The following is a 25,363-nucleotide window of genomic DNA, read 5'->3' as shown; positions in this document are numbered from 1 at the left end:
CAGTACTTCCAACCATCCCAACTCTTGCCCCAACCACAGTAATCAATAGAAAAATCTGAACACCAAGTGATCTGCCATGTTGCAATTCACCTTCATTTACACATTTAATATATTTTTTTTATCACTGGGTTAAATCAGAAATTCCACACCCACAAAGTAAGTCACTTGAAAAATAAGAAAATTAAACTTTTAAGAATACTTCAGGAAAGTGAAGAAAATGAATCAATGAAGAGGCTGGACTGCCAGATGGAATAGCTTTTTTAAAATTCACTCATGGGATGTGGGCATATTGCCTGTCCCACTTTGTCCTTGAGAAAGTGGTTATGGGTTGCCTTCTTGAACTGTTGTAGCCAATGTCATTAGGGAGAGAATTCCAGTATTTTGAACTAACAAAGATAAAAGAAGAAAGACTTATTTCCAAGTCAGGATAGTGAACGGCATGGATAGGAACAATGTGTTGCGGTTCCCATATATCTGCTATTCTTGTCCTTCTCGATAGCTGTGGTCATGCATGTCGAAAAATGCTGTTGACAGATTTTTGATGAATTTCTGCAGTGCACCTTTTATATAGTACACAATGCTGCCAGTGAAAGTTGGTGGAGTTGTGACTAAATGTCTGTGGATGGGGTGTTAATGAAGCAGGCTGCTTCTTCCTGGATGGGATCAAACATCATGCATGTTACTCACCCAGGCAAGTGAGAGTATTCATCACTCTCCTGGCTTGTGTCTTGTAGATGGACAGGCTTTGGAGAGTCAGCAAATTACTTGCTGCAATATTCCTAGCCTCTGACTTGCTGTTGTAGCCACTGTATTACATAGCAAGTTCAGTTCAGTTTCTAATCAGTGGCAACTCCCAAGGATGTTAAAGGTAGGGGATCCAGTCCGAAGGTATTTTATGAAGTGTTTTTCTCATTAACAAGGTTGTTTGGCATGCAAACAGTTAATCAAGTAATGCCATTAAATATCCAAGTGCAGTGGTTAGATGGTTTCTTATTCAAGATGTCACTGTCTGGCATTTGTATGGCACAAATGTTAAATCCTGAAATCCAAAAAGCATCAAAGTCCGAAGGTATTTTGTGAAGTGTTTTTCTCATTAACAAGGTTGTTTGGCATGCAAACAGTTAATCGTTGACATACACTTGATGTGTGTCACTCAGATGCAATGTGGGCGGGGCGTGGCCTCAAATTCTCTCTCAAGGCCCGTTTTACGCAGTGAGTCTGCTCCTCCGATAAGATTTGTAAAAATTTTACCAAACTGTCATTTATTCAGAAATTTGAAAAATTCTGAAAACCAACTGCTCCCAAATATTTCGGATAACGTACTGTGCATCCGTAACACATTTCAGCCCAAACTTGGATATTTCCAGGTCTTGCTGTATTTGGAGGTGGACCGCTTCAGTATTTGACAAGTCAGGAATGGCACTAAACATTATGTAACCATTGGCAAGGATCCTCACATCTAACTTTATAATACCATAAGGTATACAAGCAGAATTAGGTCATTTGGCCCATCAGGTCTGCTCCAACCTTCTATCATAGCTGATATGTTTCTCAATCCCACTCTCCTAGATTTGCCCAATAACGTTTGATCGCTTTACTAATCAAGAACCTATCTTTGTCTTAAGTACACTCATCAGCCTTCTGCGGAGCGGAGTACCACAGATTTACCACACTCTTGTTGAACAAGGCTTGCCGTCAGATCCTCGTCTCTCCTACTATGGTGGAAGGTCATTGATGAAGCAGCTGAATATGGTGAGGCCTGGGAAACTAACCTTAGGAAATCCTGCATAGATGTCCTGGAGCTGGGATGACTGACCAACAACCACAACCATCTTCCTATGTGGCAGGTATAATAACAAGCGGCAGAGCATTTTCCCTAATTGCCATTAATTCCAGTTTTGCCAGAGCTCATTGTTTCTGTCCTCTTAAAAATGGCTTTGATGTCAAGGGATGCATTTCTCACCTTACCTTTCTCTTACCCATGCCTGAATCAACATTAATAATTTCAGGAGCTGAGTGGCCAAGGGAACTCATAGTGGGCATTAGTGAGCAGGTATTTGCTAGAGCAGGTGCTACTTGATAGCAATATTGATGACACGTTTTATCAAATTACTGCTGATCGTCATGAGTAGACCAATGCTGTGGTAATTGACTGGGTTGTATTTGTCCTGCTTTTTGTATTTGGCCATAATTGAGCAATCTTCCATTGCGGATACACACCAGTGTTGTTGCTATACTGGAATAGCTTAGCCAAGGACATGACAAAGGTCTGGGGCACATGTTCAGTACTATAACCAGAATGTAGCCAGCACTCATAGCCTTTGTGGTATCTTGATATCATGTGGAGGAAATCAAATTGGCTTGAATCCGTCATGATGGGGACCTCTGGAGGCAGCTGAGATACATCATCCACTCATTACTCCTTGCCGTAGGTTGTTGTAAATGGCTTATCTTTTATACTGATCTGCTGGGCTGCCCCATCATTGTTTTTCTCTCTTGTTGATTCCTTCACCATTTTCCACAGACCTAGTCTAGCAGCAATGCCATTAAATCATGCTGCTGCTGAGCCATTCTTCATATTGGACATTGAAATTCTCCACAGAGTACATACTACCACCTTGCCACCCACAGCATAAAGGAGCACTGATCCATCAGCTGACCAAAGATGGTACGTGGTAATCTACAGGAGATTTTTTTGTCTACATCTGACCTGATGCCACAAGACTTCATTGTGTTTCATTGCTGTGCTGCCGGGCCTGTCCTGCTGGTGGGATAAGATATATCTAGGAATGGTGATTGTGGCTGTGACATTGTCTGCAATTCCAGTAGTAGGAATATACATTATTAGGCTGTTGCTTGATTAGATTAGATTACTTACAGTACGGAAACAGGCCCTTCGGCCCAACAAGTCCACACCGATCTGCCAAAGCACAACCCACCTTGACCCATTCCCCTACATTTACACACCTTCACCTAACACTATGGGCAATTTTAGCACAGCAAATTCACCTAACCTACACATTTTTGGATGGTGGGAGGAAACTGGAGCACCCAGAGGAAACCAGTACAGACACAGGGAGAATGTGCAAACTCCACAGAGTCGCCTGAGGCGGGAATTGAACCTGTGAAGCAGCAGTGCTAACCACTGTGCCACAGTGCCTCCCACTATTACTGAGTTGTTTTTGCCACTGCTGTTTCTGATGCCAGATAGTCTGTGCAGTTCAATTTATCTTTTGAGATCTTATAGTAATTGCTACAACTGAGCAGATAGTTAGGCGTTTTTAGAGGACAGTTGAGTCAAATACATCATTGTTGATCTGGAGTCACATGTAGGCAAGACCAGGTAAGATGGCATATTTCTTTTTGTGAAGGACATTAGTGGACAAGGTGGGTTTCTTTCATCCCTGTTTTCATGGTCATTGGATATATCCTTTCCCTTACTGGATGATTAATACTAAAATGAACTGGATATACCGAACAGCCTGTTTCCATTTCATATATTCTATGCATTACCATTGTGAATATCAAAACAAGGACTCCAATAGTCTACCATCATTATCCGAAGGCAACTAGGAACAAAAATAAATACAACCTTCTCAGGGTCAACGATACAGAATAAGCAAATATTAAAAACTGCTTGATACCAGTTTCAAAGTTAGAATTAACAAAATACTTTTTATGTCAATTTTGTCTTAACATTCATGCCCTTAACTTTGTTAAATAATTCAGAATGGCTTGGTAGTGCCTAGCAGCAACTTACCCGTTCATCAATTTTTCTTTAAAGAACTCAAGATGGTGACAAATCCGCAGAAAACCAAAGGAAACTTTAGGGTCAGAGAAACTAATTTCATTCAGTTTACATACATATCAGACAAGAGAGAAGTTATAGAAGCATAGAAACAAACCCTTCAGTGCTTGCTAGGCAGAGGTAGGTACTGCAGACACTTGAGATTACAGTCAAGTTTGGAGTGGTCCTAGAAAAGCACAGCAGTTCAGGCAGCATCCGAAGAGCAGGAAAAATTGACGGTTCGGGCAAAAGTTCTTCACCAGGAACAAGGTTGAGAGCCTCGGGGATGGAGAGATAAATGGTAGGGGGATGGGGCTGGGGAAGAAGACCTGTCATGCCTGTCAATTTTCCTTCCCACCTTCCACTCCACCCTCCTGACATATCACCTTTACCCCCAATTGCACTCTCAGCTACCTTCTCCCCAGCCTCCCCCCCCCACCCCATCCATTTATCTCTCCACCCCCCGAGACTCCCAGTTTCATTTCTGATGAAGGGCTTTTGCCCAAAATGTCAATTTTCCTGCTCCTCGAATGCTGTCTGACCTATTGTGCTTTTCCAGCACCACCCTAATCTTGACTCTTTGGTACCTGCGTCAGCCACTTCCTCAATAAGTTCATTCCACACCTGAGCCAACCTGTGTTAAAAACAAGTTGGGCCCTCATGTCTTTTACACCTTTCTCTTCTCACCTTAAAAATGTGCCCTTAGTCTTGAAATCCCCCATCCAAGGGAAAAGGCAACTAACATTGACTATCCATCCCTCTAATAATGTTGTCTGGATGTTTATTTTCCTTGATACTAAAGACTAACACCAATTCTAGTCTTTATATTAAAAGGAATGGAGGCGCTGAAGATGGTGCAGATAAAGATGATGCAAAAACTTAAAAATCATCAGAAAAGACTGGTCTTCTTCACACAAAAAAGGTTGAGAAGTGGTCTGGGCCTCAATGTAAAAGAAATGCAGATATGCTCCCAACGTGGGAGAATCCAAACTGTGGCTATAAATAGGCTAGTTACTAAAGAAACTATAGCCTTTGCTCCTTCTCCCATCCCAATCTCTAAAAGATCAGTTAATTCACTAAAGAGCAAGCCAGCATGTTTTACGTCACACATCATCCTACTTACTGGTTGATTTGCTGAGTAAATTTATCAGGGCGGCATGGTGGCTCAGTGGTTAGCACTGCTGCCTCACAGCGCCAGGGTCCCAGGTTCAATTCCCACCTTGGGCAACTGTGTGTGGAGTTTGCACATTGTCCCTGTGTCTGCGTGGGTTTTCTCCGGGTGCTCCAGTTTCCACCCACAGTCCAAAGATGTGCAGGTTAGGTGAACTGGCTATGCTAAATTGCCCATAGTGTTAGGTGCATTACTCAGGGGGAATTGTAGGGGAATGGGTCTGGGTGGATTGCTCTTCGGAGGGTCGGTGTGGACTTGTTGGGCCGAAGGGCCTGTTTCCACACTGTGCGGAATCTAATCTAAATTAGAAGTCAGACACTGTTATACCATTAGCGTATCAATACCAAAATGAAAACTCAAAAGTAAAGCTCCTCTCTCACCGCATAAAAGATATCTTTGACGATATAGTTTTTGATGGGAGGTGAAACTGAAATGGTCCACAAGCTGATCAAAATACAGTTCCTTGAAATGTGGTTCTGGGACTATTATTTTATCAACAATACTTGTGACACTCATTCCTTTGTCACTCATGTCAAGGAAAGTGTTTTCAACTTCAGAATCCATCTCCTCAACATCCGTTGTGCCTTGAGTTGTCAAAATAATAGCTGGCGTTTTGGTGGTAGACTCCATCTCACTAATGCTGATGACTGGGACAATGGTGCCGGTGTTGATTTTCTGGACGCTGACAGTTGGAACTTCAGCGATTGCGTTGGTTTCAGTGACTCTGATTACTGGTGCACTGGTGTTGGTGACAAAATCCAAGGCCCTGGTGCCCAAAGTTTTGGAATTAGTATCTGTACCAGCGAGACTGATGACTGGGGCATCAGTGCCAGTGACGACCTCCTGGACACTGGTGCTTTGGGCTTTGGAATTAGTGTCTGTAACTGGGATGAAGACTGGGGCATTAGTGCTGGTGATGACCTCCTGGGCATTGGAGCTTGGGGTTTTGGAATTAGTGTCTGTAACTGGGATGAAGACTGGGGCATTAGTGCTGGTGATGACCTCCTGGGCATTGGAGCTTGGGGTTTTGGAATTCGTGTCTGTACCAGTGACGATGACTGGAGCATTAGTGCTTGTGACATCCTCTTGGATACTAACAACTGGGGCTTTGGTGATACTTTCTGTATCTGTGATGCTGATCATTGGGACATCGGTACTGTTGATGATCTCCTGAACATCAGTGTCTGAGATTTTGGGTATAGTGTCTGAATCCGTTCTATTGATGACTAGAGTACTGTTGGTGCCTATGTCCTCAACGAGAGTGCTTGGGACTTTGGTGAGAAGGATGTCTGGAGTTTTGGTGACAGTGTCTGTATCCATGTCATTAATTACCATAGCATTGCTGCTGGTGCTTATGTCCTCAACGCCAGTGACCGTGGTGGCGATGACATCAGGAGAACTGGTAATATTGTCTGGATCCATGCCACTGACGACCACAGTACTACTGTCGGTGCCTATGTCCTCGACATCGGCACTGCCTGGCACCTCGGTGACGATGCTGTCTGTGGAACTAGCAACAGCGTTCACATCTTTTACGCTGGTGTCTGGGACACGAGTGACAATGGCTGCTTCCTTGGTGCTAATGCCCGGGACACTGGCGTTACTGCCAATGACTTGTATGGCCATTGGAAGCTCCTGCTGTAGGGCGGGCGCGTCGTGCTCGACTTCCTTGATGAGGAAGAACACTTGCGGAGGGCTCGTCTCGTCCTCACCGGCGGTCTTGCCGTTCGGGGATTTGAGCTTCTGCCTACTGGGCGGCGGGCCGCCTTTCTGCTGGCGGTGAGGGGCACTCCCTTGCAGCTGGGCGAGCGCCTGCTTCTTGCTCTTGGCCTTCAGCTCTTTCTCGTCCAGGACGAGGACCGACTCGGTCGGCGAGTCCGGCAGCAGCACCGAGCCGGGCTCCGGCGGGCTGCTGGGGGTCAGCTCCTCGATGATGAGCAGGGGCGGGGTCACGGTGGTGCTCGTGGCCACCGGGCTGGCCTCGGGCAGCTGCATGACGATGGTCTCCTCCATGAGGGAGCCCGGCGGGAGCACCGCCAGCTCGGGGCCGCCGGTCGTGGTGGCGGCGGCGGTCCCGGTGCCCGACGATATCTTGATGAGGTAGGGGTGCCAGGCGGGCTCGGTGGCGTCCGCCGGGGAACGGCCGGTTCCGTTCTCCGTCAACTCCTCCATGTCGATCTCGATTTTCAGCGGTGCCGCCGCGCCGCTGCTGTGGGCGCCGGAGGTCGAGGAACCGGGCGTGGTCGCCTCGTCCTCTTCGTCCAGCTCGAATGTCAGCGACGGCGTGTCCCCCTCCGGCCGGGTGGACTCTGCGAGGGACGGAGACGCCTGGGCGGGGACCACTCGCTGCCCGGACGGCGCCGTCAGCCACAACATCAAGAGCAAACGGAACGGCCAGCTCCACTTCATGGCCGCTCCTGGTTCCAGGCGGCACTGCACGTGACCAACCGTCAACCCATTGTTGTCAGGTGCTCGCAGCTGGGCGCACGCGCAACTCAATCTCCCTCCTTCCCAGCACCAGAAGACACACTCTCTCACCGCGTCCACTCTCCCGCTAGTGCGGCTGCGCAAACCGTATGGTTGCGATTGCGATGGACGATCAGGGCATCCCTGCAGCTGCGCAGTGCTATCGAGAGCGCGCATGAATATTTGAGGGACCACATTAGGCTAATCTAAGAACATAAGACGTAGCAACAGAAATTAGGACATTCAATCATGGCTGTCAAGTTTCATCGCCCTATTCTCCCCATCACCTTTGTTCGCCTTGATACTCCAAAACCTATCTGTCTCAGTCTTAAATATACTCAATGACCTGACCTCCATAGCCTTCTGTAACAATGGATTGCATAGAATCATCACTCTAGCTGAAGAAATTTCTATCTCCTAGAACTGTAAGATGGTCTGTTTCCATGCTGTACATCTCTATGATTCTATGTTAGGTCTCCAAACTAAAGCAAAGAATTGAGGATGCTGCAAGATCTGTAACAAAAACAGAAATTACTGGAGAAACTCAGCAGGTCTGACAACATCAGTGGAGAGAACAAAACAGGGTTAACTCTCTCAAAGTTGGACAGAAGAGTCACTGGACTCGAATCATCAATTCTGTATTTGTTTTTCCTCCACAGATGCTGCCAGACCTTTGAGTTTCTTTTGCAGTTTCCGTTTAAGGTAAAGCTGCTATTGTTGTGCTGGACCATAGGTCTACTGTTTCATTAGAGAGAGAGAGAGAAGACTGGAAGTAGTTTAACATGAGTTATCATGCCTCAGGTGAAGGGAGACGTTGAGAAGATGAGTTGTTCATGGTATTGTCAGCCAGTTTGGGGATTGAACTCACACTTGTCAGGCTTCCTGAAGAAGGGCTCATGCCAGAAACGTCGATTCTCCTGCTCCTTGGATGCTGCCTGACGTGCTGCGCTTTTCCAGCAACACATTTTAGGCTGCATCGCAAACCAGCTAACTGACCGCAGCAATTGAAGGTATGCCTGCAATCGTACACAAATCTCTATCCCACATTTGGTTTATCATATGAGGGAAGGTCGCGTTGACAGGACCTGTATTCATTGAGATTGGAAAGAACACAACAGAATCTCATATGTTTCTGATAGGCTGAACAGATTAGATGCAGGAATTATATTTTGCCAGGTGGATGATTTAGAACGAGGGATCATAATCTCAGAGTATGTTGTAGGTAATTTAGGACTAAGGTTAGGAGAAATTTCTTCACTCACAAGGTGGTAAACCTGCGTAATTCTTTGCCATGGAAGGCTGTGGAGGCCAAATCACTCGATGTATTTATAAAATAAATAGGTTTCTAGAGACTAAAATTGTCAAGGTAAAAGAGCAGGAATATGGTATTGCGATAGAGGATCTGCCATGATCTTACAGGGTGGGCATAATGGGCTGAATGACCTACTCCTGGAACAATTTTCTGTGTTTCTAATTGGAATGGAAGGGAGTATTACATGTAGTAGTAATGGATATTCATGGAAATGTAATGATTTAATATAATTAACTGTAAAATCAGCAATTGAAAGTTACTGTGTATCTTGATTCTTCCACACTACTGCTTGATTCTAGAGTCATAAAGATGTTCAGCACGGAAACAGACTCTTTGGTTCAACTCATCCATGCCGACCAGACATCCTAACCTAATCTAGACCCATTTGCCAGCATTTGGCCCATATCCCTCTAAACCCTTCCTATTCATATGCCTTTTCAATGTTGTAATTTTACCAGCCTCCACCACTTCCTCAGCAGCTCATTCCATACACACACCACCCTCTACGTGAAAAAGTTGCCCCTTAGATCCCTTTTAAATGTTTCCCCCTCACCTTAAGCCTATGCCTTCTAGTTCTGGACTCCCCCACCCCAGGGGAGAGACCTTGTCTATTTACCCTATCCATACTCCTGATGATTTTATAAACCTCTATAAGGCCAACCCTCAGCCTTTGACTCTCCAGGGAAAATAGTTCCAGCCTATTCAACCTCTCCCTATAGCTCAAATCATCCAACCCTGGCAAGATTCTTGTAAATCTTTTCTGAACCCTTTCAAGTTTCACAACGTTCTCCCTATAAGGGAGAGACCAGAATTGCGCACAATGTTCCATTCTTTCATTGCTGCCACTAAATTATACTAAACCTTAAGATTGGCGTTTTTGATGCTCCCGTTTGATTAAATATATTTCCGGATGTAAGTTTGCTTGCTGAGCTGAAGCAGTGAGCAAACTTACATCCAGAACATCAAACCTGAGCTCCAAATCATATCAAACTTTGCTAAATATATTTCGGTTACATTGATGGTCTTTAACTATTTGATCTATAAATAAGCAAAGAAAAACAAAATTACATTTAATTTCAGAGTATACAACAATAACATGATAACAATGATCTCTCGATAGCTATATTTAGAAGTACTCAGTTTAGTTTTATTCTTGCTATGCGCTTGATAAAGAAATGAGCTGAATGTGAAAATAAACATGCTGAAAATTTGAATTAACTTTTAAAAAAGTTGGAACATTTTGATCAATGGGTCAGAAGATATTTCTAGAGAGACACAGAGACCTTTCATAATTTATAACTGAAAATAAATACTGTCATAATGAAGACCTTTTAAGCCATGGGGAGGGAGAGGAAATAGGAGGAACAAAGGAGTTGATTTGTGGTAGGGTAGGGTGGAGACCATGGAAAATTAAATAACAAAATATTTCATGATACAACAGCCAAAGTAACAAAGTAAAGTAAAGTAACAAAGGTTCTCTCCAAGAGAGGCAAGAATAAAAAAGATCTGCGTAGAATGTGAAGGCATAAAGTGAGAAACAAGCCGTAAATCAATTCTAAAAAAAAGCGAGGAAATAAAGCAAAGTAGCAAAAGCGCATAGAACAAGAAACAACCCAAAAATTGCTGGAAAAACTCAGCAGGTCTGGCAGCATCTGTGGAGAGAAATCAGAATTAATGTTTTGGGTCCAGTGACCAACATTTCTGTCTCAGGTTTGCTGCAGTGCTCCTATGAAGCTGGAAGGTACGCATTTCATTTTCGGCTTGAGGGCCCTACAGCCTTCAAGACTCAACATCAAATTTGATAATTTTAGGACCAGAGCACCTTCTACCATGTTCTTTCTACCAGGCTGTCAAAATCATTTCTGATGAAGAGCTTATGTTCGAAACGTCGATTCTCCTGCTCCTTGCATGCTGCCTTACTGACTGTGCTTTCCCAGCACCACACTTTTCGACTACAATTATTCCATTGTCAGCTACTAATTTTGGTAAGGCAAACCAGGGCAGGACTTATACATAGAATGATAGGAGAAATGTTACCGAACAAACATACTTTATTCATTGTTCCTTGAAGGTAGAGTTACAGGTAGACAGGGTAGTCACAAAGATGTTTGGTCCATTTGCCTTCCTGCATTAAGTGCAGGAATTAGGCTATCACTTTGTGACATTGATTGGGCCACCTTTACAAGACTGCATTCAATTTGCTATAGGAAAGATGTTGTTAAACTTGCTAGGGTGCAGAAAAGATTGACAAAAATATTGCTGGGGTAGAAGGGTTTGATCTATAGGGACAGGCTGAATAGGTTGGGGCTATTTTCCCTGGAGCATTGGAGGCTAAGGGGTGACCTTATAGAGGTTTATAAAATTGAGTGGCATGGCTATGGTGAATAGCCAAGGTCTTTTTCCCATGGTAGAGGAGTCCATAACTAGAGGGTGTAGGTTTAAGGTGATGGGGAAAGATACAAAAAGGACCTAACAGGCAATGGTTTCATGCAGAAGGCAGTGCATATATGGAATGAGCTGCCAGAAGAAGTGGTGGAGGCTTGTACAATTACTACACTTAAAAGGCATCTCTATGGGTATATGAACAGGAAGACTTTAGAGGGATGTGGAACAAATGCTGGCAAATGGGAATAGATTGATTTAGGAAAACTAGTTGGCATGGGCAAGTTGGACAAAAGTGTCTATATCCATGCTGTACAATACTATGAATCTGATGGTCCCCATTAGCAGCTATTGATTCACCGAGGCCAATCTTTACTTTGTCCAACTGTTTTTCTCTCTGGGCTTTATCTCCATCTATTATTTACTCATTGCCCCATTCCCTCACCTCACCTTCAGCATGTATACCAACCTTTTCCTAGCTGCAACGAGTACTGAAGAAGGTTCACGGAACCTGAAACAGTAATTCTGCTCTCTTCCCACAGATGCTGCCAGATCTGCTTAGTTTTTCCAGCAATTTCTGTTTATACCCATCCAAATACCTTTTAAATATTGTAATTGTACCAACCTCCACCAAATCCCCTGGCAGCTCAAATCATATATGCACCACCCTCTGTGTGAAAAGGTTGCCCTTTAGGTTCCTTTTATTTCTGTTTTGTCTCTTTATCTGAGATTGTTCTAGATCATATTGGACCAGATAAATACTGCAATAATAAAAAAAACTTAAAATAACTATTCTTTCTAAATGTAAACAAAATAACCTACTTCACATTGATTTTACTGATTATTTGAATATTCTTCCAATATGGTTGATTTAAATTCATTCCCTCCAATGACCTGCCGTCCATCATAAGGTCAGAAGTGAGGATGTTTGCTGATCATTGCACAATATTCAGCACCATTTGTGACTCCTCAGATACTTGAGCAGTCCATGTCCAAATGTAACAAGAGCTGGACAATATCCAGGCTTGGATTGACAAGTGGCAAATGACGTTCATGCCAAACAAATGTCAGGCTATGACCATCACCAATAAGAGACAATCTTAACACTGCCCCTCAACATTCACTGGTCTTACCATCATTGAATATCCCACTACCAATATCCTGGGAGTTATCATTGATCAGAAACTCAACTGGACTCACCACATAAACATAGTGTCACCAAGAGCAGATCAGATGGTAGGAATACTGCAGCAAATAACTCAGCTCCTGACTCCCCAATGCCTATCCACCATCTACAAGTCACAAGTCCGGAGTGTGATGGAATACTTGCAGTGGGGGAGTCCAGAACTAAAGGGCATAGGTTTAGGGTGAGAAGGGAAAGATATAAAGGAGACATAAGAGACAACGGTTTTACTCAGAGGGTGGTACATGTATGGAATGAGTTGCCAGAGGAAGTGGTGGAGGCTAGTACAATTGCAACATTTAAAAGGCATCTGGATGGGTATATAAATAGGAATGGTTTGGAGGGAAATGGGCCAAGTGCTGGCAGGTGGGACTAGGTTGGGTTGGGATATCTGGTCAGCATGGACGAGTTGGTCCAAAGGGTCTGTTTCTGTGCTGTACATCTCTATGATTCTCCACTTGTCTGCATGAGTGCAGCCCCACCAACCCTTAAGAAGCTTGACACCATCCAGGTAGCCCACTTGATTAGCACTGTATCCACAAACATCCAGTCCCTCCACCATCTCAGTCACTCAGTCAGAGCAGTGTGTACTATTTACAAGATGCACTGAAGAAATTCGCCAAAACCCCTCACACACAGCACCTTCCAAACACATGACAATTTCCATATAAAAGGACTAGGGCAGCAGATGTATGGGAACACCACCACCGTCAATTCCCCTACAAGCCTCTCACCATCCTGACTTGGAAATACATCACCGTTTCTTCAATGTCACTGGGTCAAAATCCTGGAATTCCGCCCCCTAATGGCATTGTGGATCAACTCAACAGCAGATGAACTGCAGTGGTTCAAAAGTAGAGCTCATTGCCATCCTCTTAAGGGTAACGAGGGATGGGCAATAAATGCTGGCCAGCCAGCGATGCCCACATTCCACAGAACAAATTTAAAAATTCTGTTTAATTCCCATGAGTTATTTGATTACAGGAAAAGCTTGTACTAGATTCATAGTCCACTGTTTAATTGGATTATAAACTCAACTACAAGAATCTAACAAACATAATATGTTACTAAACCAAAAAAAATACAAAGAACTGCAGATGCTGGAAACCAGGAACAAAAGCAGAAATTCTGCAGAAGGTTTCACTGGACCCAAACGTTAACTCTGCTTTCCCTCCACAAATCTAGTTGTTGCTTTATGATGCTGCATCTAAATTTATTCTGTGGAGATAAGTTCAGGAAACTATGAGCATTTATTATATAGCCTGGTAAGGTGCACTTTGTTCCCAGCTGCCTAAAATACTTTCAAATCTGTCACGCAGCTGATGGTTTACTGATCATTTCTCAGTAGCTTAAATGTTTCAGTGCTTTAAGCCACTGCCCACACTGTTCATTATATCAATAATTTTCTCCACTTGTCATCCAATCCTATCCATTATTTTGCTGATCAATGCGCACTGCATTCATTTGCATGTACACCCTCACCATTCATAGACTTCAAGCCACTGATAGTGTGATTGATGAATCACCATATCATGATCTGCTCCACTACTTATTTGTCAGCTGCCTTTTAGCGCTGTACCATTTTCTTTTCCTTTCCCTTCACTCAAAGCCTCTGTCCCTTTTTAATACCTTAACATTTTACTCTTCCGATCCAACTTGGATAAATTGTCTCTCCAGTGCCTCACCCAATGTTGCTCATTGGTGAACCATTTCTCTTACTGTTGTTCTAGAACGCATTCTGTCTGCTTCATGTTTGGTATCTGCCATTTACATTGAACTGATCCATGCCTCATTCTAAACAAAACATCCACTTGAATTCCTTCCAAGAAAGTCATTACTCTGATTTTTTCCATATCTCTCTTTTTTACCCCCAGTGTGTCTGGTAAGCCTCTATCATTATTCTTCAAATTTTAACTCCATAAGCTTTACTTACAGATAAATATTTTTGACCCTGTATAACTCCATTGTAAGGTCATATGTGAGGATGTTTACTGATGATTGTGTTCAGCGCCATTCAAACCACCTTAGATATTGAAGAAATGTGTATCTGTGGGAAGCAAGTCCTAGATAATATCTAGCCTGAACTGATAAATGGTAAGAAACATTTGTACCACACAGGTGCCAAACAATGAACGTCTTCAACAAGAGAGAATCTGACAATCACCCTTTGACATTCAATGGCATACCCACTGCTAAATGGGCCAGCAATTAAATATCCAGGAATACACATCCTATCAAAAGGACAGAGAGATGGGCAGAGGAGTTAGTAAGAAATGAAATTAAATCAAAGGCAAGAAATTATATGGAATCAGAAGGTGTAAAATCTGTGTGGGCAAAATTGAGAAACTGCAAAAGGGAAAAAAAGACTTTGATTGGAGTTGTGTACAGGTGTACTCGTCAGGATTTAGGGAAGAAAATAAATCAGCAGATAGAAAAGGCATAGAAGAAAGAGGAGAAAGTGAGGTCTGCAGATGCTGGAGATCAAAGTTGAAACTTTATTGCTGGAACAGCACAGCAGGTCAGGCAGCATCCAGGGAACAGGAGATTCGACGTTTTGGGCACAGGCCCTTCTTCAGGAAGACACTATTGCAATAATCGCAAGATACCTCAATATGCAGGTCAACTGGAAAATCAGATTGGTAGTGGATCCCAAGGAATGGAATTTGTGGAATGTCTACAAGACAGTTTTTTTTTAACAGCTTGTGAGAGAGCTCACTAGGGAACAGGCAATTCTGGATTTGGTGATTTGTAATGAGGCAGTCTTGGTTAAGAAGCTTAAGGTGAAGGAACCTCTAACGGGCAGTGACCATAATATGATAGAATTCAAACTGCAGTTTGAGAGGGAGAAGCTGGAATCAGATGTAACAGTATTACAATTGAGTAAAAGTAACTCCAAAGATATGAGGTAGGAGCTGGCCAGAGTTGGTTGAAAGGGGAGCCTAGCAGGGAAGATAGTGGAGCAGCAATGGCAGGAGTTTCTGGGGCTAATTTGGGAGGTACAGCAGAAACTCATCCCAAGGAAGAAGAAATGTACTGAGGGGAGAATGAGACAACCATGGCTGATAAAGGAAGTAAGGGACAGCAGAAAAGCAAAACAAAAACATACATTGTGGTGAAGGTTGGTGGGAAGCCTTTAAAAACTAGCAGAGGGCACTTAATAAAGATATAAACGGGGAAAAAAATGAAATATGAGGGTAAACTAGCTAATAACATAAATGAGGATTGCAAGAGTTTTTTTTGCATCTCTAAAAGTTAAGAGAGATGCAAGAGTGAATATTGGACCACTGGAAATTTGGGTAGGAGAAGTAGTAATGGGGAGAAATGGGAAGAAAATAAATGATGGAGGAACAGAATAGGTACTTTGCATCTGTTTTCACATTGGAAGACACCAGCAGCATACCAGAACATCAAGAGAGTTAGGGGCAGACATGGGCAGATATGTAGTGGGATGTAGCCCATCTGGTCCAGGTGATTTATTTACCTCAGGCCTCATTCCCAAAAGATCTGATTCCCTCTTAGACCTTGATTATTGACAAGAAAAAGACAATATACATTTACATAGAATAGTTTTCATTGCCTCGACTATCATGCATACACAAAGACAAGTCTGTGCATAAAATTATCATGCCGTCAGCAAATGGTTACTCTTTATGTAGTTTGTAAATGTTCTATTTAATCACATTCATGTCTTCCTCAACATTCACTCCTTGATCCTCATTAACTTCCACCATCCATGACTGAAAAAAACCCTCTTCTTTATAACTAGCTATTTGTCTGAGTCCAAATTCTCCACTACAACATCTTTCTTGCTGTTAAATTGCTCAACAAATTCCTGCTTTCAAAAAGGATTCCAAGATGAAAAGACAGAATTTATTTTTGGAAGGGGAAATGAGGAAGCTGGTAAAGTCCACATTGATGTGCTGGGGTTGAAAGCTTCCCAGGCGGAGGATGAGGCGTTCTTCCTCCAGGCATCAGGTGATGAGGGAGTGGCGGTGGAGGAGGCCCAGGACCTGCATGTCCTCCACAGAGTAGGAAGGGGAGTGAGAAATTGTTGGTGGTCCTCACCCTCAACAATTTCTCTTTCAAATCCTCCCACCTCCTCCAGATGAAAGGGGTGGCCATGGGCATCCTTATGGGCCCCAGCTATGTCTGTCTCTTTGCCAGCTATGTAGATCAGTCCATCTTCTATAGTTACACCGGCACCACTTCCTGCCTTTTCCTCTGCTACAGTGATGACTGCATCGGCGCCACCTCGTGCTCCCGTGAGGAGGTTGAGCAGATCACCAATTTCACCAACACATCCCACCCCGACTTTAAATTCACATGGACCATCTCAGACATCTCCTTCCCCTTCCTGGACCTCTCCATCTCCATCAACGACAACCGACTCAACACCGACATTTTTTACAAACCCACCGACTCCCACAGCTACCTGGATCGCACCTCCTCCCACCCTACATCCTGCAAAAATGCTATTCCGCATTCCCAATTCCTCTGCCTCCGCCCAGTTCCACCAGATGGCCTCCTTCTTTAATGACCGTAATTTCCCCTCCCATGTCGTTGAAGGTGCCCCCCCCACGCATCTCGTTCATGTCCCGCACCTCCGCCCTCAAACCCCACCCCTCCAACCCCCCTGGTCCTCACCTTCCACCTCACCAACCTCCGCATAAACCGCATCATCCGCCGACATTTCCGCCACCTAAAATGGACCCCACCACCAGTAGTTTATTTTGCTCCCCACCCCTATCCACTTTCCACAAAGATAGTTCTCTCCGTGACTACATGGTCCACCACCCCAACAACCACACTTAACTCCTGGCACCTTCCCCTGCCACTGCAGGAATTGCAAAACATGCGCCCACACCTCCCCCTTCAGCACCATCCAACACCCTAAAGGAGCCTTCCATATCCATCAAAGTTTCACCTGCACTGCCACAAATGTCATTTATTGCATCCATTGGTCCCAATGTGGTATCCTTGACATGTGGAGACTGGACAACTTCTCGCAGAGCGCTTCAGGGAACATCTCTGTGATACCCGCACCAATCAACCTCACTGCCCCATGGCCGAACATTTCAACTCCCCCTCCCACTCTGCCGAGGACATGCAGGTCCTGAGCCTCCTCCACCGCCACTCCCTCACCACCCGACACATGGAGGAAGAATGCCTCATTTTCCGCCTTGGAACACTTCAACCCCAGGGCCTCATTTCCCCTCCCCCCACCTTACCCCAGTTCCAACCTTCCAGCTCAGCACCATCCTCATGACCTGTCAATCTTCCTTTCCACCCTCCTCTCCGATCTATCACTTTTACCCCTTCCTCCATCCACCTATTGCACTCCCAACCACCTTCTCCCCAGCCCCACCCTCTCCCATTTATCTTCCACCTCGAGGCTTGCAGCCTCATTCCTGATGAAGGGCTCCTGCCCGAAACGTTGATTTTCCTGCTCCTCAGATGCTGCCTGGCCCGCTGTGCATTTCCAGCACCACTCTAATCTCCAGCATCTGTAGTCCTCACTTTCGCAAATAATTTATTTTGGGCTGGTCCACGTATTTAGCAGGTACTGCGACTCTTAGGCAATTGTTAGTCAAATTGTGACTATTATGCTGGTCTGTGTGCTTTTGGAGTGTGAACAAAGTAGTTTATGTTGAGGTGATAATATTTTCAGATCTAAAATAAAAGCAGACCACTACTGAAAATTTGAAATTAAAGAAGGATTCATATTAACTCTATTTCTCTCTCCACAGATGCTGCCATAATAGCTGAGTTTGTCCATCTTTCATTTAATTTCCTTCCTTTTAAGAACTAGATTTTTCTGCAGGATGATATCTTCACCACCAGCACTTGTCTCAATGTGATGATCATGCAACTGCAAGTCTCTGTGGTCAAGCTTGTCAGTTTATGCCATTAACATGCAGATTACAAATCACCTTTATGACACTCTGACTTCCCATTGTGTAGTTGTCTCCTCAGCAACGATAAACTGCCATCACTGTGGAGCTCCAGGGCACCACTGAAAACATTCCATTGCCCCCAGAAATATCTGCACCTAAATTAGTTTCCCACTGCTGATGGGCACACTGCCTTTAGAAACTTCCTCCCAACAAATTGAGAAGAAGAGTAAATGTGACATTCATTTCTACCTCATTAAAAAAAATTCCTTGTGAGACCCCCACTTCCATTTATCTGCACATTCTATTCTGAGCACCTGGTAAAATTTGACCCATTATCAAGAGCATGGATTCCAAAGGACAGTCAAACTCTTATCTTTTAGCATGATATTGTAAAGTGAACCAGAAGAACTAATTCCATAAAGGAAATGATTCTGAACATAGAATGATATTTTACATGCAGTGTCTCCAGCTTGTCTTTTATGGATGATGAAAACTGTTCTAATGCTTGCAATAGAACTCTATGACCAGAGGAGGGGGTAAAGTGACACAAATGTCTCAGTCTTTGATGAAGATGACTGCAGGTCTCCCTGAGGCTTTCACATCTGGGATTGGAGTCCAGGATTGGAGTCCAGGATTTGAATCCATGCAACCAAATCTCTCATGATACAGCACCTACAAGAGCAACAACAATTAACTATTATATTGTGCTTTTAAAGTATTAAAATATCTCAAGCTGCTTCATGGAACTTGAATGAGAAACATATTCATGTAAATCTATAGAAGCAGCTCAAAAGTGCAAGTGAGCAGACGTTTAAAGCAACATCTGAAAACAGACACTGAGAGGTTGGGGGTGGGGGGGGGAGGGGTCTGTGCACTTAATGCCACAATCACCATTAGAGAAATAAAGAAATTAATAGAGACCTAAAAGAACAAAGAAGAAAAGACACATTTATACAGCATTTTACACATGCATTGAATATGTCAAAGTACTTTACTGCCAATGAAGTACTTTTTTTCAGTGTATTCACTGGTGTAATGCAAAAAACATTGTGCTTGTGCATGTTTGGCTGCTGCTGGTCCTGGGTTTGCTGGTGATTCTCTATGCCTCTGTTGCACCCTAAACAAAGTGGCATTAACCCCTGTTTTTGGCCAGATCCATTGCTCATGGTTGCAATAAACCAGGGAACATTGAAGGAAAACAGCTCCTTAGTATTAGAGTCATAGAGATATAGAGCATGGAAACAGACCTAACGGTCCATCTTGTCCATGCCGACCAGATACCCTTAATACATCTAATCCCACTTGCCAGCACTTGGCCCATATCTCTCTAATCCCTTCCAATTCATATACCCGTTCAGATGCCTTTTAAATGTTGCAATTATACCTGCCCCCACCATACACGCACCACCCATTGACTGAAAAATTTGCCTCTTAGGTCCCTTTAAATCTTTCCCATCTCACCTGAAACCTATGCCTTCTAGTTTGGACATGACCACTCCGGGGAAAAGGCCCCGTCCATGCCTCTCATGATTTTATAAACCTCTATAAAGTCAACTCATCGTGAGCAGTCAGCAGTCAGATCAAACACAACTTACTATTTAGTATTGTCCTCAATGCAGTGGGGGTCATGATAAATTATGACGAGTGGCTATGGGATGCCTGCACATGGACTTTGACATAGGGCTCTTATTCCAATGTATGCAGCACAAGTCATGTTGCACAAATACAATTGGAGATTGTTAAGTGCAGTAGAATTACCTTGTTCACTCACCCCCACCACTCTCAAATTGAAGAAAGGCACCATTGCATATAAAAGCATGCTGTTAAAGCATTACAGTTCAAGGTGAGAGTAAAGCCTGTGAGACCTTGGATTGTCTTTGTGAATTGTGGTCAAGGTGGCAATTTAAAGGTCATCTATAATTACTTCTGATTCACAGAGATGACTATGTCAATTTTGTAATATCAGCGATATGGTTAAGATTTTTAATTTCAAAACTAAACTTTAATCATAAAATCATTTATAAGTACATAGAGTAGTTTCCCTGTATCCGTGGGAGATATACTCCACGACCTACCACAGAAGCCTGAAACTGCAGAAGGGAGTGAAGCCATTCATTTAAGTGGGAACTGAACCTTCCTGGCAGCCTCCTGGTTCCAGCATGTTCCCTATAATACGTTCAGGCCATGGGAAACCGTGGAAAACGATTCACTGGATATGGGGGGGTCGCCCTGTACAAAGTTTCTAAATCATGTCCGTACAGTCTTTGCAGAAAAAAAGAACAAAACATTGGAATTTTAGCATTTCTCAGATCTTCTCTGCAGTTGCAAAACAGGCATTGTCTACTTATACAGGGAACTATTTGTGTCCATTTTGAGGCACTGGCATGGTCTGACAACTGAAAGGACCCTTGTTACACTTAGGTAGAAAGAACTTATATAATGGTCTCTCTCCACTGTACCTTTGCCCCAAGCTTTAGTGTGTCCCTCAGCACTTACTCCTCGACCTTGGAATGTGGCAGTCTGCAACACTCAGGCGAGGTCAGTTCTTTACATTTGAAGGCCAAGAAGTTTTGGGCAGACTAAGAGAGTGCTTTTCACCAAGCTGATGGTCATCTAAGCACAATTGATGCTTGTCTGTTTCTGTGTCCTGTGGAACAGCCCATACAGCACAGAGGCCTGCATCACAGAGTTAATTGGGATGAACCTCAACAAAAGCCCCTGCATTTATCTCTAGATCTTCTTTCCAAGTGGTCAAGATTGTTTCTGGCCAGCATATACATTTGACAGAGTTGATCACTGCATGCGGTACATGTCCAGATTTCTGTAATTATAGTTGTCTTTAATCAGTACTAAGTAAATGTCTAATTAAAGCAATTGTCTGTTGAACAGATTCATATAACCCACAAATAGAGCCTGCTCCCTCAGATACTAAACAAAAATACACTCCACCCATTCCAGTTGTGGTGGCAGCCATTTTCTATTGTGCATTTGCAAATCAAATGAGGTTGGAAATCAAAATGAGTAGCACTTCATAGATTGAGCCAAGGGTCAGCTTATCAACCTAGGTTAACCACCCTCACCCAAATCTTAACTTTTCTTGCACTCCCTGTTGTCTCCAATACGTTTGAGCTTCCACACTCTCCCACCCAACTTTTATTTTTAACTTGTCATCTCCCACTGAGCCCTAGACTCTCGTTTAGTTATTACCAATCATCAGGATGCTTTGACCAGCCCCACCCCACTGAAGCCACAGAGATGGTCACCATTGATGACTCTACCTTCTCCCTCCAACACTCTAATCATCTTTCACCCTCATGTGTTGAGTTGCCTCTCTTCACAATTATTGTCTCCTCTGCATCCCAGCATGCTGTCTCCAAGACCCAGAACAGGCTTCCTCAACCTGACCATCACAGGAGTGGCCCCTTTCACTTTCATGAACAGTCCCCAAGGACGACAGTGGCCCATCTCCTGACTGACTTGGAATGACAGTCTCTACTGCTGACTTACATTCACTCTAAGCTATGTGGCCATGCAACCACTTGGAGGTTCTGCTCAGGCTGAAGCAAGGAAGGAAGGTAGGGTGAAGGAACCTTCGATGACAAGAGATGTGGAACATCTAGTCAAGAGGAAGAAGGAAGTTTACTTAAGGTTGAGGAAGAAAGGATCAGACAGGGCTCTAGATGGTTTCAAGGTAGCCAGCAAGAAACTGAATAATGGACTTAGGAGAGCTACAAGGGGGCTACAAGAAAGCCTCGGTGGGTAAGATTAAGGAAAATCCCAAGGTGTTCTACACTTAAGTGAGGAATAAGAGGATGGCCAGAGGGCCATCAGGGATAGCAGAGGAAAGTTGTGCCTGGAATTGGAGGAGGTAGGGGAGATCCTTAATGAATACTTTGCTTCAGTATTCACTAGTGAGCGGGATCTTGCTATTTGTGAGGACAACGTGAAACAGGCTGATATGCTCGAACAGGTTGATGTTAAGAAGGAGGATGTGCTGAAAATTTTGATAAACATGAGAATAGAAAAGTCCCTTGGGCCAGATGGGATATACTCAAAATTACTACAGGAAGCAAGGGAAGAGATTACTGCACCTTTGACGATGATCTTTGCGCCCTCACTGGAGTAGTACCAGATGATAGGAGACTGGCAAATGTTATTCCCTTATTCAAGAAAGGGAATAGGGATAACCTTGGGAATTACAGACCAGTCAGTCCTATATCAGTGGTGGGAAAATTATTGGAGAGGATTCTGAGAGACTGGATTTATGATTATTTGGAAAATCATAGATTAGTTAAAGGTAGTCAGCATGGCTTTGTGAGGAGCAGGTCATGCCTCACAAGCCTTATTGAATTATTTGAAGTTGTGACAAAACATATTGATGAAGGTAGAGTGTGGATGTGGTGTACATGGATTTTAGCGAGATATTTGATAAGGTTCCCCATGGTAGGCTTATTCAGAAAGTAAGGAGGCATGGGATACAGGGAAATTTGGCTGTCTGGATAAAGAATTGACTGGCCCGTAGAAGACAGAGGGTGGTAACAAATGGAAAGTATTCAGCCTGGAGCTCAGTGATCAGTGGTGTTCCGCAGGGATCTGTTCAGGGACCTCTGCTCTTTGTGATTTTTATAGATGACCTGGATGAGGAAGTGGAAGGGTGGGTTAGTAAATTTGCTGATAGCATGAATCTAATGTATTGGTGGAGTTGTGGATAGTGTGGAGGGTTGTTGTAGATTGCAGGATATTGACAAGATGCAGAGCTGGTCGGCGAATTGGCAGATGGAGTTCAACCTGGAAAAGTGTGAGGTGATTAATTTTGGAAGGTCAAATTTGAATGCAGATTACAGGGTTAGGCAGGATTCTTAGCAGTGTGGAGGAACAGAGGGATCTTGGTGTCGAGTTCCACAGATCCCTTAAAGTTGCCACCCAAAGTTGTTAGGGTTGTTCAGAAGGCATATGGTATGTTGGCTTTCACTAGCAGGGGGATTGCATTTAGGAGCCGCAAGGTTCTGCTGCAGCTCTATAAAGTGCTGGTTAGACCACACTTGGAATATTGTATTCAGTTGTGATCACCTCATTATAGGAAGGAGGTGGATGCTTTAGAGAGGGTGCAGAGGAGATTTACCAGAATGCTGCCTGGACTGGAAGGCATGTCTTATGAAGAAAGGTTGAGGGCGCTCAGGCTTTTCTCATTGGAGGAAAGAAGGATGAGAGGTGACTTGATAGAGCTGTTCAAGATGATGAGAGGCATATATGGCGTGGATAGCCAGAGACTTTATGCCAGGACGGAAATGGCTATCAAGAGGGGGCATAATTTTAAGATGATTGGAGGAAGATTTAGGGGAGATGTTACAGATAGGTTCATTACACAGACAGTGGTGCGTTCAAGGAATGCACTGTCAGCAGTGGGAGTAGAGTCAGATACATTAGGGACATTTAAGCGACTCTTGGATAGGCACATGGATGATAGTTAAATGAAGGGTATGTAGGTTAGTTTGATCTTAGTGTAGGATAAAAGCTCGGCATAACAATGAGGGCTGAAGAGCTTGTAATGTGCTATACTGTTCTAGACTTCCAGCTTTGGAAGCCGTTAACATACACAGTCCTTGGAGGTTCACGCAGCAGAAAAATAATGAGAGGGAATTTTGCTGCTGACTGACCAGACTCCTGACTGATATCTGTGAAGGTCCCCAAATGAGTTACCACCAATTCTGGACTACTTCCACCAGAACTGACTGTGGCCTACTCACAGAACTGTAGTGACATGGATGCCCTGACCTTGAAATGCACCGAGTGGCTGCCTGACCATGTCCAAGTCTCTGGACAGAAATCAGATGCTGTTCTTGACTAACAGTAGCAATGTCCTCTGATTGGCCACAGTCCCCCTTGACTGAAGACAATTAGACTTGGCCATTTCATTGAAGGACATTCAGTGAGCTTGCTGCATAAGCTGCTAGCGGATGTTGTAGGTATGGCATTAACATAGCATAGTGCTATAAAACAATATGCCTCACCTTTTCGACTGATTACTTCCCACAACCATGACAAGCTGCCTGGCTTTGTGGTTGTGCTCAAAGACAAGGCAATGCCTTAAGTATTTTGTGAGAAGTAATGCACAAAAAGCAAGACAAAGCAAATATGCTGTTTGCGTCCAAGTAGATGCACAAAATGAGTGAGTGCTAAGGAAAAAGCTTATAGCCCTGAGATGCACCCTGTATGAGATGAGTGTCTGTCCCTGGTGCAAAGCAGTTTGCTAGCAGCACTGCAATGTCAAATGTCAGTGAACTGTGGTATTGAAATAGTGAATTGTATTCCAAGTAAGAGGGAAATATGTCATGATACGTATGTCTGATACCAACATCTGCAGATTTGGGGGGGGGGGGGGGGTGTTGCAGATGGTCACTGTGCATGGTGCATGCATGTCCTGAGATGAGAGGAGTGTCAGCCAAGATACAGACCCAGAAGGGCAAGTGCTTGTGGGGCTCCGGGGGACCCAGTCTAGTGTTGGGAAGTGTTGCTGTCTAGTTTCACGCCACTGTCTGGAAGAACTACAACTTCATGTAAATGAGGTAAAATGAGATAATCATAAGATGATAATGCATTCAAAAAAAGCCTTTTTGCCACCACTGGTGAGATTCACATCTCGTTTTGAAGTTGGACCTTGCTTCGTGACATTGTGAATCCCATTTTCTTGATCGAGTCATTGGCCATGTTATTCAGGAGTTGGGGATATTCTGCCAGTTAACTGTACTTCTCTCTATAAATACTGCCAGAGCTGCTGAGTTTCTCCAGCACTTTCTGCTTTAATTTTCGGTATTATTTTCTGATTTAAATGAAGGATAAATATTGGCTATGATGTTGAAAATAACACCCCTGCTCCTCAGGCATGAGACCTTTTCCACATACCCAATGCCCCAGCTTAAAATGTTTAAAATGTGGTGCTTCCTACAAGGCAGCACCTTCTGGACACTACCAAGTATCAGCCTTGATTTGTGTACATAAAGGTGGGGGGAGAAGTGGACACTGGAACCTTTTGGCTCAGAGGTCAGATTGCTAGGGACTGAGGCACAGTTCGAGAAGGAAAGAGACCTCGGATTGTTGGAGGGCTTTCAAGGCTGGAGGAGGTGATAGAGAGGAGACAAGGATGTAATGATGAGGGTTGAGTGGACTG

General features: G+C 43.8%; 1 protein-coding gene across 6 annotated transcripts in view; it reads right to left on the bottom strand.

Annotated features, from left to right (window-relative positions):
• The window catches only part of LOC122564766 (flocculation protein FLO11-like), a 69,905-nt gene extending 62,299 nt beyond the window's left edge, over positions 1-7,606 (bottom strand). For 5 of the 6 annotated variants that reach the window (XM_043719955.1, XM_043719959.1, XM_043719958.1 and 2 more), the window contains exon 1: positions 5,339-7,606. In XM_043719955.1, the coding sequence (XP_043575890.1) occupies positions 5,339-7,601 (2,263 nt within the window). In that variant the 5' untranslated portion in view covers positions 7,602-7,606. The remainder of the gene's footprint in view (positions 1-5,338) is intronic. The other variant, XM_043719956.1, reaches the window with a different exon arrangement.
• Positions 7,607-25,363: the final 17,757 nt, after the last annotated feature.

The sequence above is a fragment of the Chiloscyllium plagiosum genome, chromosome 30 (genome assembly GCF_004010195.1).
Source record: "Chiloscyllium plagiosum isolate BGI_BamShark_2017 chromosome 30, ASM401019v2, whole genome shotgun sequence".
NCBI lineage: Eukaryota > Metazoa > Chordata > Chondrichthyes > Orectolobiformes > Hemiscylliidae > Chiloscyllium > Chiloscyllium plagiosum.
The sequence above is the reverse complement of the archived record's forward strand: the minus strand, read 5'-3'. Positions and strand labels throughout refer to the sequence as shown.